The 17,892-nt window shown below is 40.6% G+C and overlaps 4 protein-coding genes across 4 annotated transcripts; 2 read left to right on the forward strand and 2 right to left on the reverse strand.

Annotated features, from left to right (window-relative positions):
- Positions 1 to 406: 406 nt before the first annotated feature.
- Positions 407 to 4,044, reverse strand: LOC148425492 (uncharacterized). Its single transcript, XM_088410930.1, has 4 exons — positions 3,761 to 4,044; positions 1,799 to 2,650; positions 1,500 to 1,601; positions 407 to 1,116 (listed from the first exon to the last, which is right to left on the reverse strand). Exons 1-3 carry the CDS (start codon positions 3,840 to 3,842, stop codon positions 1,555 to 1,557), a joined length of 981 nt encoding a protein of 326 aa, XP_088267056.1. The 5' UTR covers positions 3,843 to 4,044; the 3' UTR covers positions 407 to 1,116; positions 1,500 to 1,554.
- A 92-nt stretch (positions 4,045 to 4,136) lies between these two features.
- On the reverse strand, positions 4,137 to 11,467 carry LOC148425493 (uncharacterized). The gene is made up of 5 exons (XM_088409448.1): positions 11,311 to 11,467; positions 10,944 to 11,024; positions 9,470 to 9,822; positions 8,110 to 8,532; positions 4,137 to 6,752 (listed from the first exon to the last, which is right to left on the reverse strand). The coding sequence occupies exons 3-5, from the start codon at positions 9,720 to 9,722 to the stop codon at positions 5,950 to 5,952; spliced, it is 1,479 nt and encodes a 492-aa protein (XP_088265574.1). The 5' UTR covers positions 9,723 to 9,822; positions 10,944 to 11,024; positions 11,311 to 11,467; the 3' UTR covers positions 4,137 to 5,949.
- Positions 11,468 to 12,271: 804 nt separating this feature from the next.
- Positions 12,272 to 13,600, forward strand: LOC148425494 (trypsin-3-like). The gene is made up of 5 exons (XM_088409450.1): positions 12,272 to 12,435; positions 12,509 to 12,671; positions 12,794 to 13,047; positions 13,120 to 13,256; positions 13,339 to 13,600. Exons 1-5 carry the CDS (start codon positions 12,396 to 12,398, stop codon positions 13,486 to 13,488), a joined length of 744 nt encoding a protein of 247 aa, XP_088265576.1. The 5' UTR covers positions 12,272 to 12,395; the 3' UTR covers positions 13,489 to 13,600.
- Positions 13,601 to 16,201: 2,601 nt separating this feature from the next.
- Positions 16,202 to 17,459, forward strand: LOC148425495 (trypsin-3). The gene is made up of 5 exons (XM_088409896.1): positions 16,202 to 16,306; positions 16,392 to 16,554; positions 16,677 to 16,930; positions 17,003 to 17,139; positions 17,222 to 17,459. The coding sequence occupies exons 1-5, from the start codon at positions 16,267 to 16,269 to the stop codon at positions 17,369 to 17,371; spliced, it is 744 nt and encodes a 247-aa protein (XP_088266022.1). The 5' UTR covers positions 16,202 to 16,266; the 3' UTR covers positions 17,372 to 17,459.
- Positions 17,460 to 17,892: the final 433 nt, after the last annotated feature.

The following is a 17,892-nucleotide window of genomic DNA, read 5'->3' on the forward strand; positions in this document are numbered from 1 at the left end:
TGGTAAAGCTGATGTCTTCCAATGTTTTCTCCGGGAGAATTTGGAGTGCAAGGTGGTGTATATAATTAAATTATTTGCAGCAAAGTGTCTTTTTCACACATGCATACATCATATGAGAAGCAGCATGCGCACACAAAAAAATGTTGCTTTGAAATTGATTTAGTGTGCAGCAATTTGACTTTTTTTTTTTTTACCAGTGGAACAAAATTTAATTGCTTTGCAAAATGTAATTAATTTACTTAAAAGCTCTAGAACCCATGCTTTCTGCACTCAGTCGTCAATTAACCTATGTTGTTAAAATGTGTGAAAAAGCAAGCCCACTCAGAAAAAACCTAGAGACAAAATGTAAAATTCCAGCAGTGCTTCAAAACCCAAACCTAAGGCTTGGTGACACTCTCCATTAATGTTCCTTATGACACCAACCAGGTCTACATTTATTTGCACTTCATTATCGGTCATATGTACAAAATAGTTTGGGTAAAATGAAAAAGATGATAGCAATATGCAGTTCTCGATAATCTAAGAACTCAAGATGGAACCGTGGCTCCAAGTAAGGGGCTGTTTGAATGCAGAATGAGCTGTAGCTGATTTAGCTTGTGTTGCTGTACTTTGTGTTGTGGTAGTGAACCTTTCTTGTTCATTGGTCACTGAAAAACTCCTTCATTCAATGTTGTGTAAGTTTTTGTCATCTTTATTTGAGATATTTTGTTTTGTTGGGGTAGCTTGATTGCACTCTGTGCAACAAGTGTACCAAGTGATGAAAATGTACTTCTCTTGATAACACAACTAAGCCCCTACAAAATCAAAATGGTGGTACTATTTTAATGTTTGCGTTGCCCTGCTTGTCAGAGGGGGCTTTCACGTACCCTGTTGTGCTCAGAGTTAAAAACTCCAGGCTTCTCCTTCAGAAAAAGAGCAGTGCAGTAGGGAGGTGGGCAGCTTTAACAGTGCGAGGTCGAAGAGACTTTGATGAAAAGATCAAATCCTGGACCAAGTTTGTCTTCTATGCTTCCATGATGAGTAAGGACCCAACATCTCTTTGGTGCTCTGGATTGTCATCATCCTTACCCACTAGATTGTTCTTGGATCCGTCCTCCTCCTTCCAAACCTGCACACCTGATCAAATACATTTTTTATTAGTACAATTATCAAAATCTAAGGCATTGATCTCCAACAATAGAATCAAAACAATTAGCAGGTATACCCCACACTATAATTACACTTATCCGGCTGTCAGAAATCCTAGTCATAATAGACTATTTGTTCTTGTGTTTATTTTGAATTCTTTTGAGGCGCCGAAATCTACGCCATCCCTGTCTTTCAGCCAATTTGAACACATTATCAACAGGCACAGGCCCCCGAGCCGATTTGAGCGATTGAGTGCATCAGGTGCTGTACATAAACCAACACTTTGCCCGAATCTTGCACTAGGTAGCCTACTTGGGGGTTTTCAATGTGTCATTTTGAACTTATTGCAATAAGCACTATTTGTTTCAAACCTTTTCAGTTTCTGGGTGTGGTTGGACGCTTTTCTCATGGTACTCCGACTCCACGTCACGAAATTGCATGTGATCTCTCAGATTGGCTGGCCAGCTGCTTTTCTGGAGACAGTTGCAAGAGTTAAGAGTGAGTTTTGTTTCATCATTCTGATGTGTATTCTCTTTCCTTGGCAGCACTTGTATGAGTGCAGAAGGTCTGCTATGGTAGTCTGCTTAGTAGAGGAATGAGGGTTAACTTATAGCAGTCTAAGTTTGGGCCAGTATGCCTTTACTTTTTTGAACAAAGAAACAATTCTTACCACAATCGGGACAGCGGAATGGCCTTTCACTGGCGTCTAAGTTCTGACGCTGTTGAAAGAGACTCCTGTACGTGAAGGTCTTACCGCAAATGGGACACAGGAAAGAGCGTAATCGCTCGCCGTGCTTGCTCCGGTGGGCTTCCATGACAGACGTGTGTGTAAAAGTCATTCCGCACTCAGGACATTTGTAGGGTTTGAGGACAGGGTGACATCGCTGGTGGCAGCGCATTGTCCTGTAGCTTGAAAAGCTTTGACCGCATTCCTTGCACGTCCAGTTGTCCTCTACCGAGTGGTTTAGCATGTGCTTGGCGACAGCACACCTTACTAAGAACTCTTTGCGGCACAGTGTACAATGATAGGGTTTCTCATCTGTATCGTCACATTCGTGACGCCTCAGTTTGGGCGCCGTAGGGAAAAACTTCTCACAAGCCGCACACTGAAAACGAGCTTCCTCCTCGTTCTTTGGCTCCTCTTTATGCAGGTTTTTGTGTTTGTTGAGGCTGTGGTGGTCTTTAAAGGAAAGGCCGCATTCTAAACAGATGAGGGGAACAAGTTCATCCTTGTGTGCATGATAGTGGCGGTGGAGGGAGAACATCTCACGATGAGGGAAGGATGTTCCACACTCCTTGCACACCAAACGAAACTTCTTATCCTTCTCTGTTGAATCAATGTCCCGCACTTTGTCAGTCTCACCGTGATCTGTAATCTCATACTCTATCGAGTACTCGTCTTCTGCTGCTGCATCCTCGGAAAGTTTTTTCGGCGCGCTTGATCCATCAATCTTCCCATGATTTCCCTCCGCATCGGAAACCGCTTGCTTTTGTGGGAGCACTCTCCCAGTAGTCTCTAAAGCTGAAGATTGAAATGAGTGGACCATTTTATTCTAATCATAATTTACTTGTGAGAATATTATACAACATTGAACTTTAATATAACCTAAAGAACATATATATATATATATATATATATATATATATATATATATATATATATATATATATATATATACATATATACATATATATATATATATATATATATATATATATATATATATATATATATATATATATATATATATATTGCTTTGTTCTCTTGAACCATATTTATACACTGCATTCTGTAACTGATTAAATGAGTTTTAAGTTTGATCTTTGTGTGATTTTGTTGATATTCGGCCTTGAAACTGTTAAAAACACATTTCATCTCATGCATGTTTTAAACATATAGTTATTAAGTTGTGCCTCAACAACTACATCCTGTTATTTAAACGTTTTAGCCATCCTTCCAGAATAGTCATTCTGTAATGGGGCAATGGTATGTATGTATGGCGACAGGGAACAAGCTTTGCTTTTGCCCTGTGAAGTGCTATTGCACATCCAAGACACCAAGTGGTGCAGTGGCGTCCTCATTGGCCAAGTCTGGCAAAAGGTCTTACAATTTTTAAATTGCTGTCAATATTTTTTTTTTCCAAATCACAATAATGATAAATGTCATTAGCAAAAGATAATCATCAAAATGCTTTAAATCTTTTTCTTAGGGTTAAAACGTCAAGCCATTGATGCACCTGTGCTAATGCTCCAGATCAATTTATGTTTGTTATTGGTTTAATATATTGTTGTTGTTATTCACCACGGTGTGTGTGTGTGGTAGCGTTACAACACCATGAATATAAGATGTATTTTTCATGTTTCTTCCGTGTTTTCACTGAATTCTGTTATTAGCCAATTCGCCTAACATTGCATATTTTTTGAGCAAAAAAGACATAACTTTGCTTACTTGAATTGTGAATTATTTATCGAGAAAGTGATAATTACGTGTTGTTTATTAGGATCGTTGGTAGTCCTAACAAGGTATGTACACATAATACCCCAACACCAGACATGAGGCAAAGTTTGGGTTAGCTTGAAGACTCGAGCTATTTTACCGTTAAGCTAAAATACAATATTACAAATTACGTACCATTTTCTTCCGAATCTTCCTCGTATTCGGACTCGGAAAAGTCAAAGGTCCGCCGTCTCTCGCTTTCAGGTGATTCGGCCATTTTTAGCTCCGAAAGATTACATGGGTTGTTATCGTCGTCAGTGCAGTGTTCGCCGAGTGGTTTAAATAGGATTTTCTTACATCTGGTCCGAGGCGCTTCTATTATCAATTTTGCAGCCTGGAAAGGGGTTTCCTCACTCGGGACTTATTCGGTCAGGAAGTTGCGGTGCCTCGGAGCCTGTGGTAAGGGTTTGGGAGCCGTCATTTCCTCACAGCGGAAATGACGTTTTGGTGCGTGCCGAGATTTCAAACTAAAGGTATTTAAAATCATTGCAGGTAACATCAAAAGTCCATAGATGATCAACCAGTTTTACTTTTATTTGTTAATACATTATATATCTACAAAATATAGCTTGTGCAAAACTATAAATATGATAGTAATGTGCGGCTTTAGACAACAATCTACACACAAATCGCATTGCATGCAGGAATATAATTGCCCTACAGATTTACATAGGCTCCAATGAAATTCCACCTGACGATTTGGACTCAAACCGACTGTGATGCTAAAGCAGCAGACTTTAACAAATACTATTTTTTTGTCTCAGAACTCAATGAACGCAGGACATTTTATTGTGTTTCCAAATCCGGAAAAAACACCTCCATGAAACTGTTAAAACACAGGCATACTGTACATTAGCGGGTAGTTACAATAGTATTTGAAGTACAATATACAATACGCACAAACACTTAGGCATATTCGGCTGCAGGGTGAAAATTCTGGATGAATCTAAACGCACTGTAACCTTTACGGGCAAACGCACATAAACATTGAACTCCACATTTGATTGGCTTCACATCAGGTGTTTGGGCCATTCAATAACAAATAACATACAATTCTGTGCCTTTCTGTGACTCTTCCTATCTGCAGCTCTTTTGTAAACTGCTTATGACACTAAAAACTTTGTGGCCACTTTCTTGTAGAATATCTTGGTCCAATGATGTCAACACCTGAACGATCATTCCAATTTTGATCAGCCATCAATTCCCGTTGCAAATTTTGCATCAGCTCCTTGTTAGAGAACGGCCGTTTAAAGATAATGTACTGAAGCATTGAAAGGTTGAATATGTCTGTTCAAACGTTGAGAAATGCTCGAATGAATTTCACGTGTAAAGGTTATAGTGTGCTGTAGGTTCCTCTTGAAATTTCACCTAAAAGCTTAATATCCCAAACTTCCTGGGAATAATATGGTTGGTTACTAGGCATGAAGAATAAGCCAAATCCAAATCAACAAATTGCAAAAGCTGCAATTTAGAAGGGTGGCAATTAGGGTTGGCAAGGTTTAAAAAAATGATAATAATAATAGTATATTCTTACAATTATTCACATATAATTGTTTCATGAAAAGTTCACATTCTTAAGTCACAGATGTTTGCATTATTGTTGAAATCTGATTAATCTGATTCATGATGCCACACGTTTGATTGCATTTTGGGAACTTGTAATGACTGCTTGAAAGACTGCAAGTCAAAGTGCTTAGTAGATAAACAATTATCAATGAAGTAGCTAAATGTCAGGATCCAGGATTTTTTGCATAGGCCTAATCTATGAGACCAAAACATTTGCAGTAAGTATAATAAATCTATTAGTTTATTGTGATACAAATTTTATTCTATGTTTTGGTAGTTTAAAAAAGTACACTTCCGAGGACCTTGAAAAATGCATCATGAAATTGCAAGATTGAAGAAAAATATGCAATTAGATCATTTTTCTCTCATTCAGCCCTAGTTTTAACCACACCACTCCCCAAAAGTTTGAAATATCATTACATAATGATGTTGTCTTTACATTACAAGCTCTATTGAAAAGCACGTAGACACCAGCACCTCCAGTAAATTCTGGACTGGGAAAAAAATCTGTCTAAAAGGATCAAGTTGTTCTTCAACTCAAACTTTTCAGGTTTTATAGCATAAGAATATGTACAGTACAATTATATTTAAGGCCACCCTATAAACCCACGACTAATAGTTCTAAGGACAACTTTTAAGTGCAATGTATTTCTGAAGTGTAACTCCAAATACTGTAGCGACAGAAAAACTGTCACATCCTTGTTGATCAAGTACGCAAAAGTGTGTGCTTTTTCACCACCACCAGGTCCCTTCCGTTCTCAGCGTCGCCTCCTGCGCCTGTGATCGAAAGCTCTTCCTCGCCGCGGTTTCTGCGCGCACCCGTTCACACCTGCGGGTGGTTGCGAGGGAAAAGTGGCTTGTAGGTCAGGCGAGGACGGCGAAGGAACCAAGGTTCCGGCCGAAGGACTGTCTGAATGTTGAGTGAGCTGAAGCTGATGTAGTTTGTGTTGTTGCTGTTGTACCATGTGCTGCGGTACGTCGTTTTGTTGCTGTAGCTGCTGTTCAATGTGTTGCTGCTGCTGCAGCGGCGCCTGCGGGTATTGCGTTTGGTGCACACGTTGCTGTTGCTGCTGTTGCGCCTCCAGCACTCCCAGCAGCCTTTGCAGAAGAACATTGTTTTGCTGGAGACTGAGGGCCAACGCCTCTTGCGACGCTACCAGCGTTCTCATGTCCTGCCTGAAGCAGTCTGCGAATTCCCGCAAGCTCTTGTCCACGCGATTCCCCAGTTGGATCGCCGCCTCTCCCAACCCTCGCAGCTCATCTTCGAGCCAGGAGCCACGCGGCGGAGCTTCCAGCGGACCCGGATGCGCTCCGAGCGACGGCTGGGGACTGCCGGGCTCCGGGCTGCCGTTGAGGAAAGGGGCGCTGTACAAGGGCGAGGGAGGCAGCCATCGCTCCGAGGCCGGAGGGGCGCCGATGCCCAGACCTAACCCCAGGCCCAGTTTGTCTTCCATGCTGTTGTCTTCGTCTTCGCAGTCGGGAACCCCGACATCTCTCTCGTGCTCCGGATTGTCGTCGTCCTTGTCTAAAGCGTCTTTCTCAGAGCCCTCCCCTCCAAATCCTGAAAGCAGGAAAATCAAAGAGGTGCTCTAAGCAAGTGGTGGTTATGAAATACAGAGAAGGGGTAGGAATAACAAAGTCTAGACTTCTTCCCACTCGATTTTGAGGTCAGAAACTCTTTGTCAGGAGCGGTTCGCTTTTTATTTATTTTGTTTTTTTTTTAAATTTTTTTCAAAAATTATTCTGATATTGTTTTCTAGTTTTTCTTCTCATCTTAAAAAAATCCACATTCATCAATTTATTCAAGTGAGGTCTGCCCCGTGGGTCCTACTTTATGAATAGTGTGAACAGTAGGCTTTGTACTCAGAGACCACACTTCATAAGTTGTTTTTCAATAGATGGCCACTGAAGGTCACTGAAGTAAAAAAGAAAGAAAAAAATCAAGCAACCATATCTGAAAAGACAAATGATTTTAAAAATCAGATAACTACCTTATTATTGGAGGGGAAATATTACACTGTCCACCCCCCACCCCCACACACATTTCTGAGTAATTTTGCCTAATATAAAGACGTACATTTCTTTGAATTGGTTCTAATCAATCAACTTAATTGACGAAAAAGGATATTTGAGTTATTTAGCTATAAAAAACATGTTTTCTAATTACTTCAATAGCTTCATAATTTCCATGTAGGCCTACAATTAATACGTTTAAAAAAAAACATTTTGCCACTTACTATCAACTGAGGATGACATCGTCGTTGCTCAGTGCCAGCAACAAATTACAGTTCACCTGTTTTCTGAGTTTGATCATGTGCTGCGTGCAAGCTGAGCCATGACTTGTCATTAAACGAGCACCTAATTTCATTTTCAATCAACAAGTGACAATATGCATTTTAAAGGTATTATTTGTACAGGGAAAATAATAAAGTTATCAAATTGACAAACTATATATTATTTTCTGCAGGGAAATAGCAAAATAAGTAAATGTGACCCTAGTCAGGATAAGCGGTTTGGAAAATGAATCTATGTGCTTGACAGTTTACAAAATGAACTTAGAATATTTGTGTATAGACGTCAGCTGTTTAAACATTTGTATTTTGCTGATATAGTCTACTTTTCCAAGTGTCCAATGTGACTTTGAGCAAGGTACTCTTCCTTCAGTTGTCATTGTAAAGTGCTTTGAGAGGCTTATAGTTGGAAAACTGTTAAAAGAGTGATGCATCAATTACCAATTAGATATGAAAAGGGTCCCTGCAATAACAATTTCCGTTGTTCATGATACTGGATAAAAATGAAAGAATATTGTATGGACATGCTTGAAAAAACAAATAAAGCCACCATTTAAGAGAAAACGAGGTCATTTTTAGATTCAGCGACATCAAACTCCTTTAAAATGGAACAGGGCAAGTGTTTACCTGTGTCTGACTCAGGAAAGCATGTGAAAGTGGGCTTCGGTCGGGAGCTTTGCTTTTGCTTGCCGTGTTGAAGTCTGGGACTGGATTGAGAAGATTGTCCAAGCATCGAAGTTCTGCTAGAGGGTAGAGACCAGCTTCGGTGGCGGGCGTCCGCCAGCCGGCCGCCGTTGCGTCTCTTGAGGTCATCCCAACGCTTTTTGACCTCCCGAAGCGTACGCGGAACCCTGGACACGGCGTTGACCCTCTCGAGGATTCCCGCCCATATGCGCTCCCTCTCGCGCCGCCGGAGCCTCCCCGCCGGGCCGAACAGCTCTCCTTCACACCGCGTTACCTCGGACACTAACACCTCCAGCTCCGCACCGCTGAAGCGACTTTTTCTTTTGCCTGCGCCATTGGCAGCCAGTGCAGCTGACATAGCTCTGTCTGTGGGGGGAAATATTCAAGGATGGATGCTTCATTAATTCACTATTGAACTGTCGTGATCAAACATCTGTAAATTGATTATTCTGTCAATTATCCGTTTGATTAATCAGATACATTGTCAAACCAGATTTTTCCACGATTACTGCTTAGTAACCAATCAATGGTGTTTACTTGGTATTGTTTAGTGAATAAAAATAACGACTAAACAGCATTTAAGGAACATCATAAGTTTAACAATGACTTATAAATAATTTCTTGATTCTGAAAATTGTTGTCGATTTCATTGGATAATTGATCACTTGTTGATTAACTTTGTACCAAAAACATAGTAATATGTCCTAAGACTACTGCGTTTCATTCCAACAACGTGATTCCACGTTTTTTTTTTTTTGTTTTGTTTTTTTTTTTTTTGGGGGGGGGGACTCTCTGGTATCTGATGTAGCGGGAGCTTCAAGTCATTTAATGCAATACAAAAAAAAGAGCAGCCACTGGGTGGCAGAAGTGTATGTGAGCAAAGCTCGGCAACAATCATGACAGGAAGAATTAGCAGGAATAGGAACGTGAAGGCTTGTTAAAGGAGAGTGAAGATAGAACAACTATGAGAAGAAAAGGAGTGAAAAATGTGAGATTACTTTGTTCAGACTAGTTATATATATATATATTTTTTTTTTTTTTTTTTTTTTTTTAAAGATCACGGATCACACCAGAAAATACTGTCTGAGCCCAATACAGTCTACTGAGCCCAATACCAAAATCAACAGATAAAGGAGCTACCTTGAGTTATGAATCCTATGAAACAGTTACAAATTGAGGGGGAAAATGCATACATTTAATTTAAATGAAATATTAATGTTTTCCCTACACAATGGACTAGTTGTACCTCAATTAGTCCATTGTGGTAGAAAAAAAAAGTTTAAAAAATGCCATCACGGCTTACTTTGTTCGATGGACAATAGGTCATCTGAAGACATGCTGGGCGCCATGAGTTTGGGGTGCACCACTACTACGTTGAAGGGCAACCCCCCGCGCGGTCCATTGCTCTGGTCACAGCTGCCCTCCGAGTCGTCGTCATCCCTGGGGAAGCCGTTGTCAGAAGCCCCCCCTGCAGAATGTCCCTCGGGAGACTCCACTTTGATGTGCATGGGAGATTGCTCATACAGCAGTCCCCCGTCCTCGCAGTACTCCGTCATGGGTTGGGGGCCAGTTTTAGCGTAGAACTGACTGGGCGGTCAATTCTGGTGCTGACGAGCGGAGCCCCATTAACACCGGATCAGGCTATCGCTGCAGATACTAAGACATGGTAAACTCACTGGACTGTAAGCGGTGGAGGGTCAAGGCTAATTAGCAATCATTTTCACAACCTAAATTATAATACTTGATCAATGCTATTCATATTGATTCTTTAGTGAATTGACATTTCATAGTGTTTCTTTTGGTTGCACTGCTCCTAATAGTAAAGACGAAGATTTTTATTTTATTTTTTTTGTCCATTCAGATTTCAGCTTCTATGTTCTGCCACGCTAACATACCCAGGTCCTTCAGAATCAGTCGTGACGGTTCATGTTACTTAAAACTATATTAGCAACATGACTGCGTTTTCAACAAAGCAGATTTCAAAATTATCCACACGGGCCATTTTTCTGCCCTCGGATTGGTTGGTTGGCCAGGGCAAACAAAGTTCTATTTGCAAAATTACAAGTGTCATGATCTGCACACCTTAAAACATAATAATCAGCATCCATGGTAAGGCTGTAATTAATTTAAATGCTGTACATTTTTGTCTTCTTTTTTTTTGTCTTGATGGCATACGATGTACACATGTATGCTGTTATATTGTGTTGTGTTATACTATTGTAATGTGTATTTACATAGTGCTGATGGATTCTATTATGGCGACATGACAGTTGTGGTATTCAGCGGTGGAACAACTTGCAATTGAATGCATTAGTACCAAATGCAGCATCTACCTCAGGTGGTGTGCCACCAAAACAGTTGTGTTATTTCAAGAAACTCCTACATTGTATCCGTCATTGTAGAAACAGAACAGAGTTTAAAGCACTACTAATTTCCCAATGAAAACTAAATACATTATTCAAGTTTATGATATCGTATTTAGAAAAATGTTCAAATACCAAGCAATGGGATTCAATCGGAAATTCTTGGGAGCTTATTTGATACTTGCAATTGTATATACGGCATTATTTATTACACTCGCAGAAATGTGGTTCCTTAAAATATGGCCAATGCATCAACACAGTACAAAAATAAACAATAATAAAGCACACAAAATACATTGAGATTGTACAAAAGATTGTACGTTCGTTTTAGGATTATATTCTTACTCCGACCAGCCAATATAAAGGACCTAGAACCTATTTTGTAACCTCCGTGCGTTAGTACAATGTATTTACATAAGCAAGTGTCGTGTTCATCTGACCGCCCAGCTGTTTTGACAGAGAGGCATCATCCCAGCCTGAGGGTCCCCTCCGACGCTAAAAAAACAACAAACAGATGTGACACGCTTAACAAACGTACCACCAACACAAACAATCTTATAATATCCCGCGTTATTGATGTTTGCGCTCCATCGCATTGATGCTCAGTTCGAACCACACCACGATCCGAACGGTTGCGCACTGGCCAGTCGTTGACAAGAGCCAGGAAGAAGCTAGCCACTAGCTAACAAGCGTTTCGCAAAAGGCGCGGGTTAAACCGTGTCACAAAGTACCATCCATATATCTTTCTTATATAAAATATTAAAAGTAGTGTTATTCCTACCTCATGACAACGACGCGCGGAGGAGAGAAGGGGGAAGCACAACACAATCGGCGTAGTTGTTGTTAGCACGGCGGCGGATACACAAACCAGGAACGGTCGCACTTTGTTGACGTCATTGGCAGCGCGCCAATCACGGTTAGGTCATTTACTGGGGCGTAAAAACATAGATTAGAGCTCTGATAAATTAAAAAGTACTTGGGTACAAGTAGAAATACTGCTTTAGGTCTTTAACTGTACTAAAAGTACATGGTATAATGTCTGTTTACCTACCAAATAGGTACATTATTTGTTTTCTACTCAGCACATTACACAATCTGTAATTTTGCAAAAAGTTATCAGGGACATAAGAATAAATAGCCCCAGTATGTAATAAAGAACTTTATTGTATTTAAGGAAATTATGTATAGGTAAAAATATCTTTGATTTCCAAGACTTGTTTGAATTTATGTACTTATAAACCACGAGCCTTGATGAAAGATAAAATGTATATGAAACTTTGTTTAGGTAGTAAGTGATTTCTCTTAATTACTGTTTATTTTCTTTCCAATTTTTCATTAATTCACTATATTTAATCTAACTCATTCAAATTGACCACTATCACTGAACTGGGCTGGCAGTGAATAATTATTCCACCTGTCACTCTACGCTGCTGGCATGTTCAAAATCAGAAATGCATTGTTTGTAGTGAGTAAATAAATTTCACATTTGACTTACTCACCTTTCCTGGGAATTGACAGCCAAATCTGTAAAAGATTTACTGAGTGTGAATGAGTTAAATGTAATTTTTGTTCAAACATAAAGTTGGGAATGAATGTTCAAACCTATCAGGTTGGTTCTATATTCTTTTTTTCAGTGTTCAATGCAATTTACATCTGCATCCATTTAGAACAGACCCTTGGAAAAGAGTTTAGAGCATGCTGGTGCACTTCCCAGGTGGGATAATGTTTAATCATTTTGCACAGCACATGGGAAAGTCCTTGAGCAGGTCTCAGATAAAGATTTGACAGTGTAGACAGTTTATAAGTATAAAAACCCCACAATCCTGTTCCTCCACTGTGTTGGTCCACTGGCTTCTGAACACAGTCATGAAGTACTTCATCATCCTTGCCTTGTGCGCTGCAGCTTGTGAGTATTCGCTAAGCTTCTGTGGACATTTTTATTTTTCCTACGGGATAAAAATGTTTCGCTTGCATTCCAGTTGCTGCTCCCATCGACGATGAGGACGACAAGATCGTTGGAGGATACGAGTGCAGAAAGAACTCTGTCCCCTACCAGGTCTCTCTGAACGCTGGCTACCACTTCTGCGGCGGTTCCCTGATCTCCAGCACCTGGGTGGTGTCTGCTGCTCACTGCTACAAGTCGTAAGTGAACATAGCTGACATCGTACTTCTGCATGTCCCTTCACGGCCATCCCAGTCACAAGGAATCTTTGACATCTATAGTCGTCCGTGGCAGTGAACGAACGCCGCGTTATTCTGTGCAGCCGCATCCAGGTGCGTCTTGGTGAGCACAACATCGCCGTCAATGAGGGCACGGAGCAGTTCATCAACTCCGCTAGAGTCATCAAACACCCCAGATACAGCAGTCGCAACCTGGACAACGACATCATGCTGATCAAGCTGAGCAAGCCCGCCACCCTCAACAGCTACGTGCGCACCGTGGCCATACCCTCCAGCTGCGCCGGCGCAGGCACTCGCTGTCTGGTCTCCGGATGGGGCAACATGAGCGGCTCCGGAAGTCAGTAAAAACCTACGTTGCTCAACCACTTGTCCATGTATTAAGCCTCAGGTGTCCTCTCCTTGTCTTCAGACAACTACCCTGATCGCCTGAGGTGCCTGGATGCCCCCATCCTGAGCGACAGCAGCTGCAGGAACTCCTACCCTGGACAGATCACCTCCAACATGTTCTGTGCTGGATTCCTTGAGGGAGGCAAAGACTCCTGCCAGGTACGGGAAAAGAAACATTGGATTTTCAATTCAACATATCGAGCCTTTGTATGTTTATGTGTTGTATGTTGTACCTATGCAGGGAGACTCCGGTGGCCCTGTGGTGTGTAACGGCTACCTTCAGGGTGTCGTGTCCTGGGGTTACGGCTGCGCTCAGAGGAACAAGCCTGGTGTCTACGCCAAGGTCTGCAACTACAACTCCTGGATTCGCACCACCATGGCCAACTACTAAAGTGTTGAACTTTGTTGTCGCTATACCATCGCTCCTTGTGTTAAATACAGTATATAGTACAACAATACTGCATATGTAAAGCTGCTTATGCAATAAACACTTCCTATAATGACTTGAAATTGCAATATTTTTCAAAGTGACCCTGCGTTGCCATTTAACGTGCTCAGATGAGCAAAGGCAAGTATAAATTCTGCACACAAAAAAAGGTGAAACCAGCTTTTGCGGCAGGAAACAGGATGGTAAAGTAACATTTTCAGGCATATCCCATACCGAGGATGTACACATGAAGTAATCTATTGCTGAATGCATTATTAACTAATTACTAACTAATACTCATTGGCAGCGATAGACACCAAGTCAATATGTTAACTCAGTTCAAATGGACCTTTGACGTCTATAGTTGTCAGAGGTAATGAATGAGAACACAATCATTTGTCAAGGCTTTCAGAGCCCATCCATCAGGTTACACGAAGAGAAAAAAGATGAGCGCATGAAATGTAAAGAAAATGTTTGTGTTCATTAAAAATTACACATGATAATAAATATTCAAGCATTAAAAAGTAGGAGGTAACTTATGAAGAAAATAAAGAAAATATTAGGAGCAAAGTTGTTTGATTAAATGAGCAAATTGTAGGCTTATGGAAAAATATATAATTGAAAGATTAAAAAAGGATTCAAAAAACCTCAATACATTACAAAACTGCTGGCCTCCAAGTAAAACACCTTGTGTAAATCGCATTACCAGAGTTGAGTATAGTTTGAGGATTTCACTCGAAATGCGTTTCACCTTGGATAGTCTTGTTATAAAGATACCATCCATCGTAACAGCTTATCCTCAAGGACCGTAGGCATGCTGGAACGTATTCCAGCTGACTTCGGGCAGTAGGCTAGGCACAGCCTGCACTGGTTGCCAGCCAATTCCGAGGCACATAAAGGACTAACTACCATACAAACACGTCTAATGGCAATTTTGAGTGTCCGATATAGCTTGCATGCATGCTTCTGGAATGTGAGAGGAAACCGCAGAACCTGGAGAAAACCTACACAAGCACAGGGAGAACGTGCTAACGCCACACAGGAAAGCCAGAGCTAGGAATCAAACCCGTGCCCCCGGTACTGAGGCAAAGGCGCTAACCAGGTTCCACTGTTCTGTCTGAACAATTACAAAACTATAACTCCATATTTCCACAACATTTCTTTTAAGGCATAAAACATTGATTTTAAACACAAAGTTATAAAGCCTCAGCATAAGGTTTCACCTGAATTTAATACCAAAATTCAAGGGTGAGAATTTTGGAAAAACAAACAAATAAACAAACGATTAAATAATATGCACGCTGTCTAAATCTGCTAATGTTTTGCTTGAGCAGGACTAAAAAGTTACATAGTTCAAATATAATTGAGAATCTATGATACAATCCCAAACAAATGGGAAATAAACTTTTGACAGCTATTTTGTTTTAAAGAGCTACTGTATATGGCAGTTTTGACTGTTGGAGCAGTGAAGTAAAAATTCGACTTCCAAGACCAAGAAATGTAACCTGTAAAGTTCTAAACCAGTTTATTTCTGAAAACATGGATTAGTGCCAAGAACTGGTCCAATTTCATGTTCAGATGATGACTCCAAAATACTTTGAAGAGTACCTCATGTTGCGGAGTAGGAAGGACAAAAAAAGATGCCCTATTTTTCTCACAAACTACTGCTTCTGCCTTTTTTTAAAATATTTTTTACAACTAACTGACAATGCCAGGTGAAGTCAACATGGGCAGTTTAACAGATTAACTGCGATCAATCAATTAGTCAAAATTAATGCATTTTTTAAATAATAATTTTTATTTTTTAATCAGACTTTGCTTTCTGTATGCTGATTAGATGTCATTTTCAAATCTAAAGATTTTAGCCAGCACTTGAGGTTTGTCTCAAATATGGCAGAAGGTAAAATGGTTACGACTGCACTGCATCTCTAAAAAAAAAAAAAAGACTGAAGCCACTTTTTTGTTGTGAATCAATCTTTTGATCTGCCACATTACCGCAATGTATCTTAAAAAAAAAAAAAAAAAAAAAACTGGTCGAGTGTTTTGCAAAGGTTTTATTTAGATGAGATCAAAAAGAGATTTTTTTTAGCTCAATGAATTACGCAATCTTTTGTTTATTTCTTGACTGCAATAATTCAAACAGTCAAAATTATTAAATACTGCAAGTTTTACTTTTGAGAATCAGATCAGTCAAGTTAAATATCCAAAACTAGTTAGAGATACTGTAATAAGACTCAAGAGAACTCACAAGTGAACATCATTAAATAGACTACTATGTTTTATAGTGTATACTAATGTCCCAAAACAGTTTGTATTCACACTATATCAAACTTATTTTTACCTTAAATTAATATCAAACTGATTATGAAATAATTGCTGGTACAGATGAAAAACTCACACCAGATAAGATCTTCAAGATGCATCTTACTGTACAGCCAAACATGTTGTTTTTATCTTACATTTCACTTAAAGAATATTAGTTTCACTCATAAAGAAATAATTTTTCTAAAGTTAATGAAGTGCAGCTTCTCATTCGGTAAAGTTACGTTCCGTATGCTGGCATTATAGTTCGACCGATGCTCACATTATCAATAATTTGGCTGTTGCTTGCCAGGTGTGCGTTCACACACGTCGAGATGATAAGGGAATGGAAAAATGAAGCACGTGTGAGATAGAAGCCTGGCACTATGCTTTAAAAGCCCCTGGAGCTGAAAAGACACTGAGGCTCAACCAGGACTCACGATGAAGGCTTTCATTCTTCTGGCTCTGTTCGCAGTGGCTTGTAAGTTTCCACCTTGGATATCAATATTATATCACTGATTCATTTGTAAAAGGGTCACCCGTACGAAACATAATTTTTTTAACAGATGCCGCTCCCATCGACGATGAGGACGACAAGATCGTTGGAGGATACGAGTGCAGAAAGAACTCTGTCCCCTACCAGGTCTCTCTGAACGCTGGCTACCACTTCTGCGGAGGTTCCCTGATCTCCAGCACCTGGGTGGTGTCTGCTGCTCACTGCTACAAGTCGTACGTGAACATAGCTGACATCGTACTTCTGCATGTCCCTTCACGGCCATCCCAGTCACAAGGAATCTTTGACATCTATAGTCGTCCGTGGCAGTGAACGAACGCCGCGTTATTCTGTGCAGCCGCATCCAGGTGCGTCTTGGTGAGCACAACATCGCCGTCAATGAGGGCACGGAGCAGTTCATCAACTCCGCTAGAGTCATCAAACACCCCAGATACAGCAGTCGCAACCTGGACAACGACATCATGCTGATCAAGCTGAGCAAGCCCGCCACCCTCAACAGCTACGTGCGCACCGTGGCCATACCCTCCAGCTGCGCCGGCGCAGGCACTCGCTGTCTGGTCTCCGGATGGGGCAACATGAGCGGCTCCGGAAGTCAGTAAAAACCTACGTTGCTCAACCACTTGTCCATATATTAAGCCTCAGGTGTCCTCTCCTTGTCTTCAGACAACTACCCTGATCGCCTGAGGTGCCTGGATGCCCCCATCCTGAGCGACAGCAGCTGCAGGAACTCCTACCCTGGACAGATCACCTCCAACATGTTCTGTGCTGGATTCCTTGAGGGAGGCAAAGACTCCTGCCAGGTACGGGAAAAGAAACATGGAATTTTCAATTGAACATATCGAGCCTTTTCATGTTTATATGTTGTGTGTTGTACCTATGCAGGGAGACTCCGGTGGCCCTGTGGTGTGTAACGGTTACCTTCAGGGTGTCGTGTCCTGGGGTTACGGCTGCGCTCAGAGGAACAAGCCTGGTGTCTACGCCAAGGTCTGCAACTACAACTCTTGGATTCGCACCACCATGGCCAACTACTAAAGATGTTTCTTGTTGGAACGGTCATTCCATAAATCATTTCATGTACAGTAACCTGTTTCAAGAAAATAAAGTGTAAAGGAAAAAGCGATACTCCAGAATTATTTGACATGAAACATATTTGAAAGTCAATGAAACAATATTTTCTATGCGGCCTTATTTGCCTTGTGGAATATGAAAAAAATAGCAAATATTCCGTTGTTGAATGGAATTGTTGTATCTCCAAAACCATCCGTTTTCAAGACCCCAAAAATGGCATCTTTGTTCCAACATTAGCATTGCATTGTAAAGGGGCAGAGCCATTTTCAAATTTTTATATTGGTCAATAACTGAAAACATTGAAAAAAAATTCACCCACATAATTACACCAAGTGGTATAAATATGAGTAAAAGTCGCCAAAATGTGATTTCTGAGGATTTGACCTGACAACAGCGAAATCCAACCATTTTTTTTATCCGAAATTTTTTGCCACTTGCTGTCAAATTAAAATGACACAACGGTTGCCCAGGCAACAACACATTAT

This window comes from Hippichthys cyanospilos, chromosome 3 (assembly GCF_059441005.1).
Source record: "Hippichthys cyanospilos isolate Australia breed blue-spotted pipefish chromosome 3, RoL_Hcya_1.0, whole genome shotgun sequence".
Lineage (NCBI taxonomy): Eukaryota > Metazoa > Chordata > Actinopteri > Syngnathiformes > Syngnathidae > Hippichthys > Hippichthys cyanospilos.